The sequence below is a fragment of the Bidens hawaiensis genome, unplaced genomic scaffold (assembly GCF_021521415.1).
Source record: "Bidens hawaiensis isolate Kalapana, Puna unplaced genomic scaffold, B.hawaiensis_p1.1 tig00007858_1, whole genome shotgun sequence".
In the NCBI taxonomy this organism is placed as follows: Eukaryota; Viridiplantae; Streptophyta; class Magnoliopsida; order Asterales; family Asteraceae; genus Bidens; species Bidens hawaiensis.
The window spans coordinates 107,759-128,702 of NW_027491545.1; the positions used below are offsets into that span (position 1 = coordinate 107,759).

A 20,944-nucleotide genomic window follows, 5' to 3' on the forward strand; every position below is an offset into this window, starting at 1 on the left:
CAAACGATCATTATGTCATGAACCTACTTTCATCATTCTCATTCCAACTTTTTCTTGCTTTTTTCGATTACAACTAAAATTGTTTTTCACTAGTTTGAATACTTTAGAAACTACAATCCTACATAATATCCAAACTACCCCTTCCTAACTTCAGAAAGAAAAAGATTACTACAACAAAACCAGAAAGAAAGCAAGAAAAAACAACCCAACCACAGTGATTCATAGCTGTTTGTCACCTGCTAGTTAGGAGCCAGGTCACAGTCATGGGACCCACAAGTTCATCATCAACTATGCATCCGTCCATGCAGCAAACATGGGCATATGAGATCTGATCAGTGGGGTGGCTGCGGTTTCTGTTGCGGTTGGGATCCATGTGTTCAACGATTTAGACGGCGTTTCCAGAAACATGGTTGCAGCAGGTTCATTTGTGATGGCTTTCGGTTCGTCGTTCTGAGGCTGGTTCAGGACCTCCTGGTTCGTGGGGCCCGGGTCTGGGTCTTTGGTTCGCCTTGCTAGTTCTCCGGATAGAAGTGTATTGCTTTCGATAATCCGTTCCACATTGTACCTAGATATGTCGAAGTTTGTAACCGCGTTAACGCCTCGAAGTTTGATTGCGGCTACATCATATGCCTCAGCTGCATCCTCTTGGGTGCCTGAAATATATATTAGTCTTAGAGTTGATCGATGACAGTTATTAACTATGCTTTAAACTTTTTATTATGTTAGTGGTTAGAAACATGACTTACTGAATGTGCCTAGGTAAAGATCTTTGTTACCCGCGACACGACCGATGCGCGCTTGCCATCTACCGTGCTGATGGTGCCTTGTTACTCCTCGGTAAATCGAAGCACCCTTAGAGAAACCACTGCTTCTCCTGAATAGAATTTAGGGTTTGTGAGTAGGGGACTAGGGGTCATTTTAAAACAAAAATATACAACATTTTTCTATTAGTTATTGTTTACTAACAAGACTGGTATTTCAAGGAGTTTTTCTAAAACTTCATGTACTTCTAGATGATTTATTGGGTAGTAAGTGAACCTCATAAAACTTTGGTGAAAAACTTTATGAAGTTCACTTGTCACGTAAGCGAACTTGTAAGTTAATTTATGAATAAAGCGCTAGAAGTTTCAGAAAAACGCCTAGAAACACCATCAATTTTGTTTAGAAACAACCTATTTCCACGAAATATAATATGGGAATGTTAAAAGTACATTAGTTTTTCTCAAAAGATAAGCATATTTTAAAGTAAAAAATTTGAAACAATATATTATAGAACTTACCTTCTCAAGTGAGCAACATATTCTTGTCTAGACATATTCTTCATTTCTTCAAGTTCTTGTTGATAGTTTTCCAACTAAGTCAACACTTTTTATGTTAATATCTACTAGATTCCGGTGAATAACAAATTGTTTGTTAAAATTTCATATAAAAGAAGGCTACCGGAAAATTAATATGAGTTGAAGGTCCCCAATACTTGACTGCAGCTAAATCATAAGCTCTAGCAGCTTTCTCTTCCAAATCATAACCCCCTAAAAGTCAACATGAAATACTCATAATTAGTCATTATTACTCAATCTTGATTTTAAAAAAGCAAATTTTTGTGAAACTAAAACAAGAAAAGGAGGCTTACCCAGATAAACTGAAGTAGAGTTTATTCCAGCAAACAAAAACCACAAAAAAGTGGTAAGAAAGTGAAGAGATATGATGAGTCAAAAGTATGCAAAATGACAAAAAAAAGGAAACACTTGTTACCTTGTCTTCCCTTCCTGGTCTGGCCTTCTTTCTTGCAACTATTGTCCCATAAATGAGCTTCATATCTACCAGTCCATCTATGCCTGTGTACATAATTAATAAACATTCAAATTCATAACTTCCCATTTCAAATTTAATATGCACATAGTAGTTAGTACTTGAAGAAAATTAATAAAATGAACCTGGTGACACCCCTATATTGTGAGGTTCTTTGACTAAATGTATCCAAAGATTTCCTGTGAACAATCTGCTTATTATCATGATTAAGCTTCTCAGACCTTCTTTTCTTAGCATCCACAACTACAGTCTCATGAGTAACATTAGCAGCAGAAACAGCAGGTGTCACTTGCTGTTGTGATATTGTGACACAAGAACTTGACTGTGAACAGCCAGGACTCATTGACAAGCTAAGTGACTGCAAACAACCACCATTACCATTACCATTACTAGGATGGTAACTGTTTGACATCCAACCATCTCCTATAGATGGCAGATAAAGAGCAGAAGTAGCATCTGCAACACTCTTGACAACTTCCTGTTGATGTACTGTTGGGTACAACCCGGAGTAATCATGGTTATGATGAGGCTGAAGATGATAGTTTTGGTGGTAGTACATTGTACCCGTGTCTAAATCAGGGGTCCCCATTGTCACACCACCAAAAAAGTTTTCAAGTTTTGGTGTAGATGAAGTAACAGTCCCTAAAAGGAAATTAATTAACACAACATCAACTAATAGGTCCCATGATAATATTATAAGAAAAAAAGAGAACAAGAAGAGACCTTGTGAACTTGTGATATTATTATCCATCAAGCAAAGTGATCCATCTGACTTGAGGGGCATTATAGGGAAAGATGAGTACAAGCCACCATTGTTTACACCATCAAAGCCACCGTAGTAGTAGTTGAAGTTAGAAGGGAGAGTGAAGAAGCTTGTGGGGTTTGCCGGAGAAGGGTTTGCAGTAGTCTCCGGTGAGTGAGGAGAGAGAGAGAAACCCAACCAGTTGTCATTGGTGTTAGTGGTGGACTTCATTGTTGCAAAATAAAATCAAAGGTATGGTTTTTGAAATTGATATTAATGGAGGGTGGGGTTCAAGACTCAAATCGTTTTGTCCTTTTGTAGTAGCAGAGTCATAAAAGATGAGAATCTATGTAGATATTCAATTTATACAGAAGTGTACGTATACATCAGATGTTAAATGAAAATGAATAATGTTTATTACTAGTCTTTATCCATATATTTGTGTGTGTGTAGTCTGAAAAGATTGGTAAAGAAGAAGAAAGCAAGTTTCTTGTAACTTAAACAAAAAGAATGAGTTTACAGCAAACAATGTTGGGAATCCTTCCAGCATTTTGTTGGGATCTGTGCTTGAGAAAGACTTGATAGTTTGCTTTTCTTTTCTTCTTTAACCCCCCACCCCACCCCTCTCCTATCTCCTCTTTTCACTTTTGCTTTATGTGATGGATGGATGATATGATGCCTCATCTATACTGTTAAATGTATTATGCAAAATATGGTATGTTCTTTGAGGATATATTTTTGGTAACACGCTATTATGGTTTTAAAATTTTTTGTTATTTTTCTTTGATCATGGTATTGTTTGAATCAGTCTGCTATCATCTTGAATACACCATCTTCATCACAACAAATTTCAAAGTTCAAATATTTAGGAGGCGTCAGTTATGTTTCAAGGTTCGGTAAATGTTATTGATTTTTCGAATAGTAAAAAAGTTAAAAAAATTCACTAACGTAATCTTTTCTAAATCCATGTCAAAAATACTCATGTTAGCAATCACGAGTTAAACAAATTAATAAATCTGGCTCATGTATCAAACTTTACTCTCGCTAACACAACTACATAAGTAATGCATGTACTAGCTCGATGACTATATGTCGCATATCAATCATCCTTCGTTAATCACGAAGTGCTTTAATATTTAACTTCAACTGTGAGTAGAATCCACCAACATATTCAGACAAGAGTAGAGTAAAATGGTTATGGGTGATCGTTAATTTAATATACGATGTATTTATTTGGTAGTTTCATAAAATAGTAACCAAGTTTCAAAAGTGTTTCAATTAGGCCACTAAACTTAAAAAGTGTTTCAATTAAGTCACTCAACTTTCATAATTTATTAAATTAAAAATTTTAACATGCTTTTTTATACGAAATTTTCTTATCTTTATTTTTTGGTGACGTAGAGTGTCGACGTGAATTTTATTTTTTATTTTTGAATTTTAATACAATTAATTTTTTAAAAAATTTTAAATTTAACTACATATATTGCAAATTTCGACCCCCACATCCTATCCTCCATTTCTTTCTTGACGTACAAAAAAATCGGTGAGACTCGATTTAAAGATTTATTGACCCGATTTGAGGAAAATATGCATTAGTAACATAATTGGAACACTTTTGAAAGTTGGTTACTATTCTATGAGATATTTCCTTTTATTATTTATATGTAAATGTAAGTAAAGTCTAATACATGAATTATGAGTTGATAAGGCCACCCGGGTGGAGCGTGGTGAGCCACCGTGAGTGATGGTCTCACGCACACCGCCGTCGGTGCCCTATCTAGTGTGATGGGGGGTGTGGTGCGTAATGGCTATCACGCTGTGAGGGGTGGGAGAGGGATCGAGAAAATTGGACTTGATGTTATTACTATCAAAGTAAGACAAAATTACCACACCACACCACACCACACCACCTCGACACCACCGCTACCAAATTCCATCATGTGTGATGGATTTGGACTTGGTGACATGGCACATCACCATTGGGTGTGGTGGGTGATGAAAGTGGAATCACCCTCTCCCCCTAAGCGACTCGAGTATTGTCACGCAACTCATACATGAATTTTATCTAATATGATAATTTAGGTATATAACTCCAAGATAAATAGTTACTTTTGTAATTGTTTTATACAATAAATTATCCCTTCAAAATTCATGATAATCTAAAAAAGTTATTATTTCCAAGACGACATAAGGCTGAGGGGTGTGGAGCGCGAGAAAGGGCGCAAGAGGCCAGCCGCTCGCGCCCCGGGGCGCGAGCACCACACCACCGAGGCGCGAGAGGGGCGCGAAAGGGGCGCGAGCGCGGAAAAAGAGGCAGGCGCGGATGGGCTAGCGGCTGGGGGGAGCGTGAAGGAGGTCTGGGAATGCGTAAATAGAGCCGTTGGGCTCTTTGTTTATTAAAAAAAAAAAAATTTCAGAGATAGATACATATATGTGTGTACAGAGAGATAGATACATATATATATATGTGTGTGTATCTATCTATGAAAGAAAGAAAGAAAGTGTAGAATAGATTGAGATAGAGTGGGGTTGAGTTGGTTATCAGCAGCTCACCTGGGTTTTGTTTGAATGAGATTAAAGTGGTCGAATTTGAGAAATTGGGTTTGAAATTGAAATGGGTTTTGTGGGTCTTGGGATGAAATTGGGTTTTGATTGAAAGATGGGTCATGGCCGCCATTGATGCAGGTTGGAAGGAAGAATGAGGAAGACAAACAAGACAATGGGTTAGTTGGTTTAGTGGAATGGTGATTAATATATTAACTTTGTTGGGAGGATGAACCTGGACACCCTGGGTGGGTTTGAACAATAATATTTGTGTTTACACCTTTTTAACTCGCTTGGGAATGTTAAAACAAACCGCTCGCGCCCCCTCTCGCGCCCCTCCACACCAGGTCCCGGGGCGCGAGCACCACAACCAACACCCATCTTATCAAGTTTCTCTCTCTGCCAGACGTCACAATATTATTGGCTGGCGCCCCCACTCGCGCCCCCCACACCCCTCAGCCTAAATACATGACATAGGACAATAATGTATTAACTTTAGACGCAGAACATTTTATGACAAAAGCTTGAATAATAGAGATGGTAGAATAGATTTGATTTGAGCAGGCAAAAAGACAAAAAAACGATCTTGGCCGGTCACTTGAGGCAGCAGTATCTGGTTTTGTAGGCTAGTATACATTTTGCAATGGTCTAACCATCATAGGGTTCATATATAGCATGCAGTTTGATGACAAGTTTATTCAGAGTGGCTAAATGAGGCCGCCTGGTTGTTTGCCTGGAGAAAATATAGAGCAGGGTTTGGTCAAGTCTTGTCTACATTGTCTAATTCACTTTCCAGACCTCAGTTTACTTAGTTCAGTAATAGTACAGCTTATAAACCGTGAGATACATGTGGTTACTGGATGTTTTCTCTGGATATTATCATGTTTAGCTCTGAATAAAGAATCTGTAAAATGTGTTGTAGGGTTGTGGTCAAACATATTGTATCTATCAGACCTTTTTTTGTTTTTTTTTTCAGATAAGTCTTTTTTTCTTAACCAGGATAAAACACAATAACAAAACCAAAGAATTATAGAAGAGTTAAGTTGTGTAATCATTAAAAACGATAATACATAAAGAAAAAAATGAAAAAAAGCATGAAAAAAAATTCTTATTATCTCAGAATGAAAATTATATATAAAAAAAACACAAAGAACATTATATATAGACAAACATATACGAGCGTATATGCCATACGGAATGTAAGTTACATGACGTATAACATATACGGCGTATATGTTTCAGCGTATAAGTATATACGCTCACATCCCCCCTCAAGTTGGAGGTTGAGAAAACTCCAACTTGTATAACGAGTGAAAATGATGCCTTTGTAAGCTCTTAGTAAAAATGTCAGCAAGTTGATCCTTTGTGTTCGTATGCACAAAACTGACCAATCTCTCTTGCAACTTTTCGCGAACAAAATGACAGTCAATTTCAATGTGTTTAGTTCGCTCATGAAACACATGATTCTTGGCAATATAAATTGCAGCTTGACTATCACATTTAATCATGACAGGAGTAATGTTGGGAAATTGAACCCTGAGAGTAATCTTGTCAGCCAAGCAAGTTCATCAGTCATCCGTCAAAGAGAGCGGTACTCAGCTTCAGCCGAGCTCAAAGACACAATTGATTGTTTTTAGATTTCCAAGAAATCGGAGAGCCCCCCAAGAGAAACATAAAAACCACTAACCGATCGACGAGTATTAGGACATGCTGCACAGTCTGAATCACATAATGATTGTAGATCAAATGAAGGATTATTATTGAAGAATAATCCTTGAGATAAAGTTTATTTGACATAAAAGAGAGTATGAAGCGCGGCATTCCAATGAGGAATCCTTGGATCTTACATGAATTGACTTAAAAACTGAACAGCAAAAGCAAGATCAAGTCTTGTGTGACTGAGGTAATTAAGTTTGCCAACAAGCTTCCTCTATTGTAAAGGGCCAGCAAGAACAAGACCCTCAAATGAAGAGGCAACAGATAGATTGTGACAGGAAGATCAGAAGTATCAAATTCAGAAAGCATATCCTTAGGCCTTAGCGAACTTCATTTGGCACATGATAACACCTTTAGAAGTGTAAAGAACTTCCATACCCAATAAATAATTTAAGACTTCCCAGATATTTGATATTGAAAGTTGAGTCGAGGAAATTCTTGATATTGTTAATCTCATCCAAATTGTTCCCAGTAACTAATATGTCATCGACGTATACACCAACATATACCACTGAGGATCTCATAGACTTTGAAAATAACGAATGATCATTCTAAGAAGCCACCCTTTTGAATTTAATGCGAAAGACAATTTTTCATACCATTGTCTAGAAGCCTGTTTTAAACCATATAAAGATTTATGAAGTTCCAGCACTTGATTATCAGGAAGCTGCGTACCAGGTGGTGGCAGCATATAGATATCTTCATCTAAATTTCCATGAAGAAAAACATCATTAACATCTAGCTAAAATAAAGACCAATTTCTTTTTGCAGCGACAACTACAAGGTTTTTGATAATGTCATCCTTATAATATGAGAAAAAGTTTTATTGTAATCAATTCCCTCTTGTTGAGTATATCTTCTCACTACCAATCTAGCTTTACAACGTTCAACTGTCCCATCTGATTTGTGTTTAACTTAAAAACCCATTTGCACTTAATAGCTTTATTTCAAGGGGAGATCAATAGCAACACATTATTATTGTTTTCAAGAGCTTGAATTCCGCCATAATGGCATCTTGCCATTCAGAAATGTTGGTAACTTCCTTATAAGAATTAGGCTCATGTAAAACAGAGATTGCTTGGGTGAGAAACTGACTGGACGGAAGAAGATGAGAAGAAGACCAAGAAATATGAGAGGAACTCGAATTAGTAATAGTGTGGAAACAATGATAAGAAGATTCGGAGTTATTCCAAATATAGTCATTTAAGTATGAGGTTGGAGCAAAAGTTCTCGAAGATAAAAAAAAATTGATAAGATTCAGAGTTATTACAAATATAGTCATTTAAGTATGAAGGATTAGGAGCAGGATCAGTAGGAGGAGTAGACAAGGGATCATAAAAAAATGATTGTTACACCACCGACAATCACATGCTTACATCAAGCACATAAAAAAATCTGGTTTAGATTTAGATTTGGGGATAAGCAATTTTGTGAGTGTGGTGGTGAATGACGGTGAACGTGTGGTGTTGTTAATTGGCGGCAGACAATGGTGGCTATTTGGTCAAAGAATGGGAGATGATGGTGGTTTCCGACGATAATGGCTGCCAAAGGTCGAATGGTGGCAGGTGGTGGTTGTTGATGATTTGTAGAGAAAGAGAAAAAATTATTAATATATATATTCTTCTAATTAAAAAAAATTAGTTTTAAAATAAATGGGTAAAATTATCAATTTGCCCTCATACGCAAGTCACATGACCAGACTTCATGAAAATTACTTACTGGGTTAGGGTCAAAGGACAAACGATGTAGCATTCAGAAACGTAACGTACAAATTAGGTCCATTTAAAGATAAAGAAAAACTGAAATTAGATACAAAAATAAAGGACAATTTTTGTAATCCTTTTTAATATTATCATTGTTAATAATATTCAAATGCTAAATCGTTTTATGATACTTAGCTTTGTTTAGGATCTTGGTGCATCATTAAGATCCTTGAACACCATGATAAGGATCCTTAAGTTGTCCTGAGTTCAAGATCCTTGAAATTTTACCCACAATAACAGTATAGTTGACAAACAACCCCATAAACTAAATAAATAAATGTTATTATCAATTTTAATGTTCTAAACTAAAAGAATATTATATTTACTATTAAAGGAAATCTCACTTATTTAATAATAGAGAGAAATGTTCATAAAATACACCGATGAGACAAAAATAGGTATGAACGGAGTGTCATAATCATGTGCAGAAATGCAAGGCAAGGGCAGTTGCTGGAAATAAATAGATACCAACTCAAAATATTCAAAAACCTAACACCCCATTCAATTTTCAATACATTCAATACCCTTCATCTAAAACACTGCTTGCTTGCAGTTCCATTATTTTACTCATTTAATGTTCAAATGTACCTTTGTTTTTATAGTTGGGTTTAACATTTTTTTTTGTTACAATGAACTTTTTTCAATAAGAGGTAACAAAGCAAATTTTTATGGTTTAAGGGTTATTCGGTACCGATGGGAACACGCTCCCTTTCGATACTGACAAAAAATCATGTTGTTTATATTATTATATCATTCGCTTTGTTATTGTGTTGTTTAGTTTATTATTATTTTTATTAACTAAACATGTCAATTCCACTTCTTTATATTATTATATTATTCACTTTATTATTATGTTATTTAATTTATTATTATTTCTATCTATGTTCATTAGTGCCACTATTGTATCAGTATTATTGCAAATTAAACAGATTCTAACCGAACAACATTAGTACATGCATCTGTGACTTAATTTATAGATATAATTAGTATAAATATTCCATTCTTTATACCTAATTTTTATAATAAACTATTGTAAATTATGCTCTAAAGTAAGATAATTTGTATTTCTTGGTGAAATGTGTTTTAACTTCTATAGGTTTTTTCTATGAATTCATTAGACTTTTGTAGTTAATGTGTTATTTGATAAATTTGTAGTTATTAGTAAAGATATGGATGGATTATAAGGAAGTTGGATGGAAACATGAAGTCGAAGGTCAAAACACAACAAGACGGGCTGACTACAAACATTGAAAGCATAAAGCGAGAATATCTCGGGCTAAAAAAGGAGTTAAGGGGTGCATTATATATGGATTCCACCTATCTCGACAAGAGGAATCCAAATATGAACTTAGTTTCCCGACGGACGACCACGAAATACAGGTCGGACTGTCGGCTCTCCACTGCCGCTGAATGACATTTTGCGACACCCCTGCGAACCTTCGGGTAATTCACAACTATTAATCGCCAACCAATTGCAAAAAGAACCTTAAAATCAATATAAAATGCATTTTGATAGCTTTATTCACCATTTTTCAACCCGGAACGACTTGGAAAGTTGAAGAACACCTAGGGGAGCCCCCTAGACCTACGAGATCGATCAAAGGCCCTAGAATTGAAGATCAAAGGGTATTCGATTTGTAATTAATTCAGTTTATGTTTTTATCATTGTTTATTTGTTCATGAGATGTTTGCTAATGCTATGGATCTGAATTGTGTTTGTTTTATAATTATAAGTAGCTAAAATTATTGAACTATCTATACATGAATTATTGATTATGTTGTTTGATTAGTTTTCGAGTTTTATCTGACGTGTTTGAAATATTTTTATGCCTTTCATAATAAAATATAATGTTTACATCAAGAAAAAAAGGCAAATGGGCAACAAGTTATGCCGCTAGCCATTTTTGAATGGTAAAACTCAATATTTTGAAGACTACACTAATAGATCTTGGAATAATAACATTACTATACATCACCTATTGGATTCGGCTAAGTAGCTCCACGACTTCAGGTGCGAGGAAACCAAAAGTGTCAAAAACAAAAAGTACAAATACATGTTGATTGTCAAGACAAGACTTCTCATGTTTAGTAACCTTGCAGGCTTGCGTGAAACAACTTTTAGACCAGGACCCCCGGTCGTGAAACCACTACTCCCTAAGCCTACCAAGGAGGAAACCCCTGTTAGATCCACACACACATGTTCCCACCCCCACTCTATTCAAAGACAAAACCGTCAGCCGAGCAAAGAGTTGAATGCCCATCCAGTGGGTCAGTTAAGAATTCACATGTGCTTCTTTCTTAACAGAAATCCTAGCATGCCTAAATATGTTAAAGAGCACATCCCTAATCATATTGTGTCGGTACTTAAACCTGTGGAGCTCTCTACAATGTACCGCGTGCTCCCATACGAGTTCAAACATGCCTTGTGACAAACCAGACATATTTCATCAACCAAGAATAAAGGAATCATGAGACGTGTTTGCTATTGAAATTCTGAGTCTTTATTAATCTGATATGTGTTTATATGTTGCCTATTATATTGATTTCATTTTTTAATCCTATGTTACTTTATTGCATGATTGTGTTTGTGTCGGTTAGGTGACATGTAAATCGATTATTCAGTGTTTTTTGTTATTTTGTGGAATGATCAACCATAGGATACGAACTAATTTTCAATTAGGTGGTTAGTGCTTGCACTTTCCTTGTCTAATCAAGTGATACGAGGTTTAACTGTCTAGTTTTTTTTATCCACTTAAGTGTTCTGTCACGTAACAATCGACCGGTCCTTAGTTCGGTTTAAGATATCCTACTGCTTGGATCTTTAGAGAGATTTAGACTTAGTTATCTCAACTATTCTTTTAGTTGCTAAGATCAACTTTAACATGTTAGTTGTGACATTGAGACTGACTATGTAATGTGTCATTTGGATACCTTACTAGACCAAACTCCAGTAAGCTATATCCGACCTTCAGGTTTTTTTTGGAGGACTGATGAGACTGACCATACGATCTAGTTCCCCTTAGCGTTGTTGCCTTTAGAAATCCGGTGTCACATAGATCGTGAGATTCCCGAGGCTGGTTAGTCGTTTTCAGAATTTCGAATCTAGATAGTCTCACTCTTATATCTGGTAGTTTGTGTGTGTGTTTCCATTGTCCGTTTAGTTTACAAGTTTGTTGTTACTTGTTTAGTTAATTTAGTTAAATAAATGATTTTCAAATAAAAATAAAAATTCAATTGTTGGTAGGGACTTAGTGAAGGTTCAATAACAAGATCCGTCGCAACATGCCATCGAGTTTGATATCCGGGCTTACTATTTTGGGCTACTACACGTCTAGTACACTTTTCGTTGTGTGAAACGTGGTTTGGTGAATCACTTTTTAAAACCTAACTTGTGAATCGGTTTTAATTAATAATATATATATACATGTGTATGTGTGTTATATGTATAAACACACACATAATATTTCACACAACAATATCCTTCTAGTCATATCACGATTTTATTTTTTATGTTTTTTCTTTGTTGCTAGAACGAGTGCTGATATTGTAATCAGTGTTGTAAAAGTCGGACCCCTACCTTGGAGACTTTCTTCAATTTGACCTGGATTAGTCGGGGGCGGTCATAGTCGGTTAAAACTTGGGCTAGGTGGGAAAAAGTCGGGCTAGGATTCCCTAAAAGTCGGTTAGAACTCAGTCAAAAGTTGGGCCAAGTGGTTAAAATTCGGGCAAAGCAGTTAAAAGTCGGCTAGGCTACCTTTCTGGTAGGAATAATGTTTATTTTAACATATATAACATCTAAAAATTATTTTTCTTGATATTTGTCATGTCCAAGTACTCTCCGAGTACTCCGACTACACTCAAATCCCAAGTCCACCACCTAAAGGCCGCCTACCGACTTTTGTAACCTTTACTATAATAAACTGAAAATATACTGACCAATTCCCAAGTATCACATAGAGAATCCCATAAATTCAATGTTAACATTTATAGAATAAACAAACTATCTTGTTTGTTTGAGTAGCTAAATGTTGTACTTTATAAGGATTGAATTATTGACATCCTATATTATATCATCACAATATTATCACCTGTCATACCCCCGACCAAAGGCGGCGGAACATGCCGGGATGCAACGGAATGCCCAAAACACAAGACACTATTAAAGTGACATCATTTAATCAACTCATTTATTTCATAAATCAATAAACAACACATCTTGTTCATACAAATAAATTGAATACAAGTAAACAAATATATTGTTCATTTTACTAATATCCTAATAGTCTTGATAACGTTTCTGTCAACTTCTCGAATCAACCAAAATCAAACCTGTAACATTTCATAAAATAAAGTTTATCAACACAATGGTTGGTGAACAATTCATAAGTTTGAGCATATAAGTATATAGTGATAAAATGCCACAAAACTTGTATACGAAACGATGAATAAAAGCAATAACTTGGATAAATAAATATCGCTAATAGAATTACGTTAGCGACACCTAGCTATAAGGGGATGCCAGATAGTCTAGGATTTTATAGTTATCGTTAATTGCATTACGTTAACGACACCTTACTACAAGGGGATGCCAAGTAGTCTAGGATTTATAGGTCAACCAACCAAAAGCGATAAACACATAGGCATAGAATCATATAACACCAAATCGAGAAATTATTCAAGTAAAGTATACAATAACGTTTGTGTTTTAAGACCCAAGTATAAAACATTTATTTGAATAAGTATGAAATGACACCCCAAAATAAAAGATAGAAAACGAGGTATGAAAGTACTCACATTCAAGTTATAAACTTGATCGGTAAAATAACGGGTAACCGGAAGGATGAGGTTTAATGCGCAAGGTTTAGGTGAAAGTAAAACTTGTATATGAAAGGTTGTCTAAGAAACCCTAAAATAGAATAAATGAAAATAAATGCAAACAATTTAAAGTTTAAGGTTTAAAAATGTAAATATTTAAGAACTTATAATAATGACCCTTTAAAAATGTAAGTTTGCTCGAAACCGAGTTAAAGTATCTAACCGTGATATTTATTCAACCTATGTTAAGTAATAAGGTGGGTAAAATGCAAGAATGCAAGTCCCTTTGGAATAAAGATACTAAAACGTGTTTTAACGAGTGTTTCGGGTTGTTGGTTTGGGTCTTGATAATTGATCAATCCCAAAGTCAACTTTCCAAAATAATGAATGTTATGACATAACTCAATAAAATTTAATAAGACTTAACCAAGTATGTAGTTCTATTGTTTTAGAACTAATAACGTCCGTTAAACGAGTGTTCGTTTTGTCAGTCCAAACTTTTGTTATAAGATCAAGTTGGATCCAACATTTCAAAGTACTTAATAAAATAATTAAAATCAGTTTGTAAACTATGTTTAAAGAAATATACAAGTTTTGACATCTAAAAACACACTTGTGTGTCTTTAGCGAGTAAAAATTGGTTTAGTTCGGTTTGATTCGGTTTCCATCTCACAATAAGTTCATAGATGGTTTCTGCATGTCCAAATATCAAAGAACTTGTATAATAATTTTATAATTGATGAAACTTAAGTTTTATAACCCAAAAGTTAACAATAAAGTCTTTTAAACGAAAGTTCGGTTTTGGTTCGGTTTCCATCTCACAATAAGTTTATAGATGGTTTCCACATGCCCAAATATCCAAGAACTTGTATAATAATGTAGAAATGAAAATACTTAAGCTTTACAACCAAACAGTTAACAATAAAGTCTTTAAATAAGAGTTCGGTTTACGGTTCGGATCTAGTTTCGGGTTAAGACCGAGTTTAGAATCTACTAACACATAACCATGGAACTCATAAAAATTGTTTTATTAACTGAGATCTAACATTAAACATGTTTAAACAAGTATTTAGCGAAAACTAGTAAGCAAAGTTCGGTTTACGGTTTAGAGCTATTTACGGTTAAACCGAAGCATAGACCCTCAAACCCATAACCATGGAACTTCTAAATAAACTAAAATGAGCAGAAGTTAAGCATGGTTAGTATGAATCAACAAGTTATATAAGTATATATATATATATATATATATATATATATATATATATATATATAATATATATATATATATATCAAGAACACCAATTTCTCCATGAAGCCTTTCCTTACAAGGTCCAAAACCTCACCGATCGGAACCGGAGAAGTAACTATCAAAAGTAACAAGGGGTATTATATTATATATATATATGTTGTGCCATCAAAAAACAAGTATTAATAAGAATATATAAGTTAATTAGAATGAAAGATTAAACTCAGTTTGACCTTTGGAAGTCAAACCTTCAAGAACAACTAAGAAAATGACTTTAAGATCTTTGTATTTGGGAGAAATTTTGGAGTTGTAGCAGGGGAAAAATGAAGGAAATAGTGGTGTATATATAGGGTAATGTTGGTGGTCAAATATGGGTGTGAAACACAAGAGGGCTGGTGACAGATTTTCCATAGTTTCCAAAATGGCAGTTTTGGCCCTCGAAGTTCGTTTTAAGTGATATTTACGCGTTTAAAGACCGAAAAGGATGTTTTTAAGACCCAACAAGTGTAAAACAATATTGTAACATAAAATCCATCATTTATAATATGTAGAGGATTTTGGTTTACAAAACGGATCGGTTTACATAATAAAAGTTTATAAAACGAATACGAATCGGGACCTGAAATTGACGAATGTCACAGTATCCCCAACTTTTTGGAAATTTCGTCCCGAAATTAAAATAAACTAAAAAAAAATAATTACTAACACACATTGCTTTTAGTAAATTAATTGCATGAACACTTTTTTTAAAGGAATAACGTCAATCCTTGCATGACTCGAAAAATGCCACAAATGAGAAACATAATAAAGGCACTTATATATAGGATGTACCAGCGGCGTATCCACCATGCCCTTATCATAACTCGCATTCCTACCGTTTTTCCGCTATCATCCTCGGGTCTGAGTTATCGCATAGAAGTGCATGGGCGCAGCTATGAAGGGACCCGGGGTGGCCCCGGCCACTGCCGTTTTCTCCGTTAGTAAGGTAAATTTACCGATTTTTCCTGAAATGTTTTATAGGTATTAAGCGCGTTCACCCCCAACGTATTTTTCCAAAAGGCTACCGGTCACCACTGATTTTTTTTAAATATAATACTCCATCGTTTGAATATTTTTATAAAACCTCGCAAGTTTTATAAACAAAAGTTATAAAAAGGTAACCGGATAAACAAAAAACTTTGTTTGTGTAAAACTCAAAATTGAGGGACTACTTGTAAAAGTCAAACTTGATTAAACAAAACAAAACAAACAAACAAAAAAAGACCGGGATTATTTTTTTATTAGGGTTTGAAATTTGGAAATAAGCCTCTCATTCCCTCACCCCTGTTTTTCATACCGTAGACCAACCAGGTGACCTCCGTCTACCATCCGCCGTCCACGCCACCGTGTACCGTCGGCGCTCAGCCTTGGTCAACAAGGTATTACTTCATCTTTTTGTTATTGTTAAACATTGTATGATTTATATTGATTAGTGTTTAAGGATTATAAACTTAGGACTTGTAATTGTAGATGGGGATTAGGAGAAATTGATCAACTAGGTTTGTAATTGGTATTCTATGGTGAAAGTTTACTTTAACTCACCCTATTGAATATTCTTAATTAGGTCTATCATGAAAAAGCAAGGGACTATATATTCCTTTTTCAAAAAAAGCGGTGATGAACAAACGGGTAAACGACAAAGAGCTTCAACTAGTGAGCCGGTTAATTATGAAGCTCCACAACAACAACAATCAAGGAATTCAAAAATCTTAAAGGTCGTCGAGCTGCTTTGTAATTCTTCTTCTAAGGTACTCAGCCTTCCTCTCGGTTCTCGTATTATTATGAATATTTTACGTCTTTTGGTTAAAAAATCATTTAGTTTTTTTTACTTTTATTGTAAGAACAATCGTATGAATGAAAAACTTTTTGATATATACATGTCATATTGTTTGATCCGATCCGAACTACCGACACGAACCGAATTGTCGACCCGAAAATTTTTGGGTCCGTGCCTTCGATCACCGCTCTGACGAAGCCCAAACTTCGCCATTGCAGAAGTGTACTTACTATGGCTTCTATACGGGGATTTAGATCATTAAATGTGCACCCATAATTGTTTAGATCGTCGTATGGTCCACATGGTTCATTCCATTGTGTGGTTTATGAGACATATTTATTTTGAAAACTTTAAATAATAGAAACAAACATACATTAAGCTGTTGAATTTTACAAATTATTGATAAAACAATACCAACGATTGAAAATTTTTGGGGTTGGCCTTTAAATAAGTAGGAAAAATGGGGTACATAATTGAAGCAACAATATTTTAAGTTATCAATCAAGGTTTGAAGTTAAAGACGATCGAATAACAAAAAAAATATTTTAGGGCAAACAATATGGAATAAGATTTGAAGTTAAAGTCGTCAAGACAAACGTCAATGTCTATAAATTGAGGTACTAAATAAAATCGATAAATGAAAATCCGATAATGAGGACTCCGATAAATGGAAATGAAAAATTCAATAAATGGAGACGAAAATTCGACTAGTGAACACTGAGAACCCAATAAATGGACACATAAGGATGGAATAAACAATCATAAAATTAACAATAACATTGTACGATGAGTCTCATACGTGAACAATCTCGAGGTTATAAGCAGTTGAGAATATGATTTCGTGAAATGTAATAATATGAGAAAAGAGGTGAGTTCCTTGGGGTGACGCATACATGTATCAAACTTAAGATAAATAGGATCTGATTATCAACCAAGCATTCGATGAAATGGGATAAAACATGAATACGGGCACAATTGTGAAACCATTTATATAATCGTCATTACAGTAACGTTTTCTAATAGAGCCAAAACTTGCGGTCAACCACACATAGGCCGCTTAATAGATTAAATGAAATGATATAGAATAATACATAGAATCGTGCTTTGCATAAATTCTCAAATATGAATAACATAGTCAAGAAAAATATCGTTTAAAAGATAAACAAAATTTTTAGCGAAATTGAGGTTTTGAAAGTATTAAACAATTTGTTATTGAATAACTTGAATTTGGTCATAATCAAAACATCAAAATGAAATCTCATATGCATAATATTGTCATCGAAACATCTCATCAAATGAAAAGAAATCGTAAAAATCAGTGAGACTCGAATAAACGACGAAATATATAAGTCGCGTGTCATATAGAATGAAATTGAAAAATGAAGTCTTTAAGTAAAGTTGTTCATTTGTTTCCAAGAAGGATGACTATAATAATAACGTAGCCTCGCGATAACGCGTAGCTAGAGAAACGTTTTTGCTCATTATCGAAAGTAAATCTTGTAAGCCAAATTGTTAAAGGAATTTGTATACGTAAGGTTGTTGTGATGAAAATAATTTATATAAAGTAATGATGCTTGCGATAATATAAAGTAATAACTCGCATAAATCGTTGTCGAACGAAAATCTGTGTCACGATATCTAGTATATAAAGTATTTATAAATGCGTCCCAAAAAGATTTGCAAAGCCATGATCATTGAGTTTATGCAAGATGGTAAAAGTTGTAATTTGTTATTGAATCAACCTCGCGTTCAACATTCAAAATGAAACCTCGTATTTATAAAGTTTTTATGAGATTTATCACCATTGGAGACAATATTTAAAATCTTGAAATCACACATATAATCGTTTAATAATCTTTGAAAACAAATCCTCATAATAGAATTTTTTTGTCATGACAATCTTAGATTTTTGAAAGATGATTTATAATATTTGGACAATATGTAAATCGTTAGTCTTGAAATAGTTTATAACCTATAAGTGATTATTTGAACACATGAGGTTGTTATAAATACACTAGTTGTATATACATAAAATAAATTTATGGGTAAAACGAAACTTGCGTGCGTAGGAAGGGGTTTTAAGCTTCGAACGGTGAATGGTTTGAAAATTTGGTGAAAAGTGAGTGTGTTTCGGTTGGCTTGCGTAGTTGGGTTTTCTTGAGTTGGATTGATGAGGTTCGTTGAGTTTAGGTCGTTTGAGTGAGTTAGGCTTAGATGATTTGTGTGAGTAGTGGTTGGGCTATTTAGGTGAGGTTTTGCTTATTTGAGCTCGGGTTAACTTGATGGGTTGGAAAATTTGATCTTGCCTAGTTTGGGTTGAGATTCGGTTTATACTTGTATTTTGAAAGGAGTATTTGAGGTTGCAAATTCTTTTGATATCAAACTCTATAGTTGGATGGGAACGGTGTGGCGACACGGTTTGTGATTTGACATAGTACAGGTCGAAAGGTTGAGTCATAGTTGGGTATGCCTAGGTTTGTATACATTCAAGGCATTTTTGTGTGTGTTTGTCGGTTTCTTTGAAGTATTTGAATGGTGAGTTGATAGGTTTTTCATGACATAAAAGTGTAAATATTTAAGGCTTTTTATTGGGTTGATGTCGTCGGCTTGGATTTGCATGGTGTTTGAGTTGGTGCCGGTATACTTTGGGTGTTTAGGTTTCGTTCATTTTGGGGAGAGATTTGAGTACGCGGGAAAAATTTTGAAGTTGAAGGGTGGTTGATTTAAGGTGGTAGTTTGAGATGAAATACAGGTGTTTGGGAACTTGTGGTTGCGTTTAGGGGGATTTTTGACTAATACTAAGTATTAAATTGAAAATATCATAATTTATAAATAATGTTTGAAAAATTCATGAAAATTTTGGATAGTTAAAATTACAAGTTATTATATATATATATATATATATATATTATAAATATATATATTATATAAATAGAATTTTTGAGATCCGAGCTTGTGAATCACACATTTTTTTTTTGCTAAAGGTTTTCCACTAAAATGAGAGTTGTTAAGATACTTCGGGTCGGCTTAGATTGAAAATAATTTAGAAGGAAATTTTGAATCAAACAAGCCTGCGTAACGTAAATTGTTTTCTTGAAATGCTTAAAATTAAGTAGTGGAAAATATCATGGGAAACTAAGTTAATAGAGTATGCATTTTGAAGTTTATTGTAAAAATAAGTGTCGATTGTCATGAGGAACAAAATAAATTTTATGAGGAACAAAACGAAATTCCTTACGTATGAGGAAATAAATATAAAAATGATGTGTGAATTTGAATGTCGAAATTTGTTACGAGGTATTAATATGAACGATGAAAGTTTGTTTTGAGTATAGAAATTTACGTAATGAAAATTTTACCAAGTTCGTCATTTAATAACGTATAACGAAAATATCACGATAAGTTAAAATGACCGGCATTGTGAATCGAGAAATCGTCATAAACTATTTTTGTCTTTAAAATAGAATTTCTATGAAGTTTTGCATAAGGATTTCAAGACAATTACAAGCTATAAGTTTGTGAATCCCTTGAAAAATTATGGCAAAACTACCATAGGAAGTTTAAAACGAGTTGTATCGTAAGATGCAAGTTTTGTTGGTGAAAATTTATAATGAACCGAAAAATGCATGATGAAGGTTGCTATGAGAATATATTTGAGAAATGAAAATTCCACTATGTGTATTGTATAATGTAGTATAATTAATAGGTAGTGAGAGTTTAATTAAACATTATTGTAAAATGATCGTTCAAATTAGACGGAATCGTTATGAAAATAAAATTTTATAAAATGTTTGTACAAAGACTTTAAAGACAATTTAAAGTTTATATAGTAGGAGATTTACTTGAAAACTTAGGGTAGAACTTATCATAAAACCTTTTAAAATATGATGGAATTTATATAATGAGAATTTTGTCCATAAATAATCTTAATGAAAATAGATGGCATATTAAAAATCACTATAAATAGTTCAAAATATGTATATTATTATTACTATTTCTTTTTTAACTTTCATTGAAGAGATTGTAATAAATGAATTTTTTTTGTAACAAAATCGCGGCGTGAAATCAAAATGAGGAAATTTGTATAAAAGCTTTATCATGTGAAATTAAAACATATTAGAATGAGTCATAACAACCAAAAATTATATAAATGAGAATTTTTGTGACGAGAATTTATTTGACAAGGTAAAAAGGGAAATTGTTTAAATATTTGAAATTTGTAAATAATGTCTAAAGATTTAAAAGCGGAAAAATCGTGCATGAACCACCATGACTTGATATTCCGACACAAAAAACCTTTTTGTAAAATACTTTGTTAGAGTCTAAATACGTGCACGTACCACCGTGTCTTTTTCATGTTTTCAACTCAAATAACCATTTTATAAAAAATAATAAATTGGAATACAACGTCATGTCAAAACACTAGTCCACGAACCACCGTGGTTCTATTGTTTCAACACCGAAAATTAGGATGGCGACCGGAACGCCTGCAT

At 34.0% G+C, this 20,944-nt stretch overlaps 1 protein-coding gene across 1 annotated transcript; it reads right to left on the reverse strand.

Moving 5' to 3' along the window:
• Positions 1-288: 288 nt before the first annotated feature.
• On the reverse strand, positions 289-2,996 carry LOC143636294 (AP2-like ethylene-responsive transcription factor ANT). The gene is made up of 7 exons (XM_077103929.1): positions 2,533-2,996; positions 1,935-2,451; positions 1,744-1,835; positions 1,441-1,529; positions 1,281-1,354; positions 747-874; positions 289-653 (listed from the first exon to the last, which is right to left on the reverse strand). The coding sequence occupies exons 1-7, from the start codon at positions 2,780-2,782 to the stop codon at positions 289-291; spliced, it is 1,515 nt and encodes a 504-aa protein (XP_076960044.1). The 5' UTR covers positions 2,783-2,996.
• Positions 2,997-20,944: the final 17,948 nt, after the last annotated feature.

Excerpts from the sequence above, each read along its gene's own strand:
- LOC143636294 (XM_077103929.1), bottom strand. The coding sequence starts at position 2,782 with ATGAAGTCCACCACTAACACCAATGACAACTGGTTGGGTTTCTCTCTC. Across the intron at positions 1,836-1,934 it reads CAATATAGGGGTGTCACCAG|GCATAGATGGACTGGTAGAT; the intron begins GTTCATTTTATT and ends TTATGTACACAG. Across the intron at positions 1,355-1,440 it reads CAACTCATATTAATTTTCCG|TTGGAAAACTATCAACAAGA; the intron begins GTAGCCTTCTTT and ends GTGTTGACTTAG.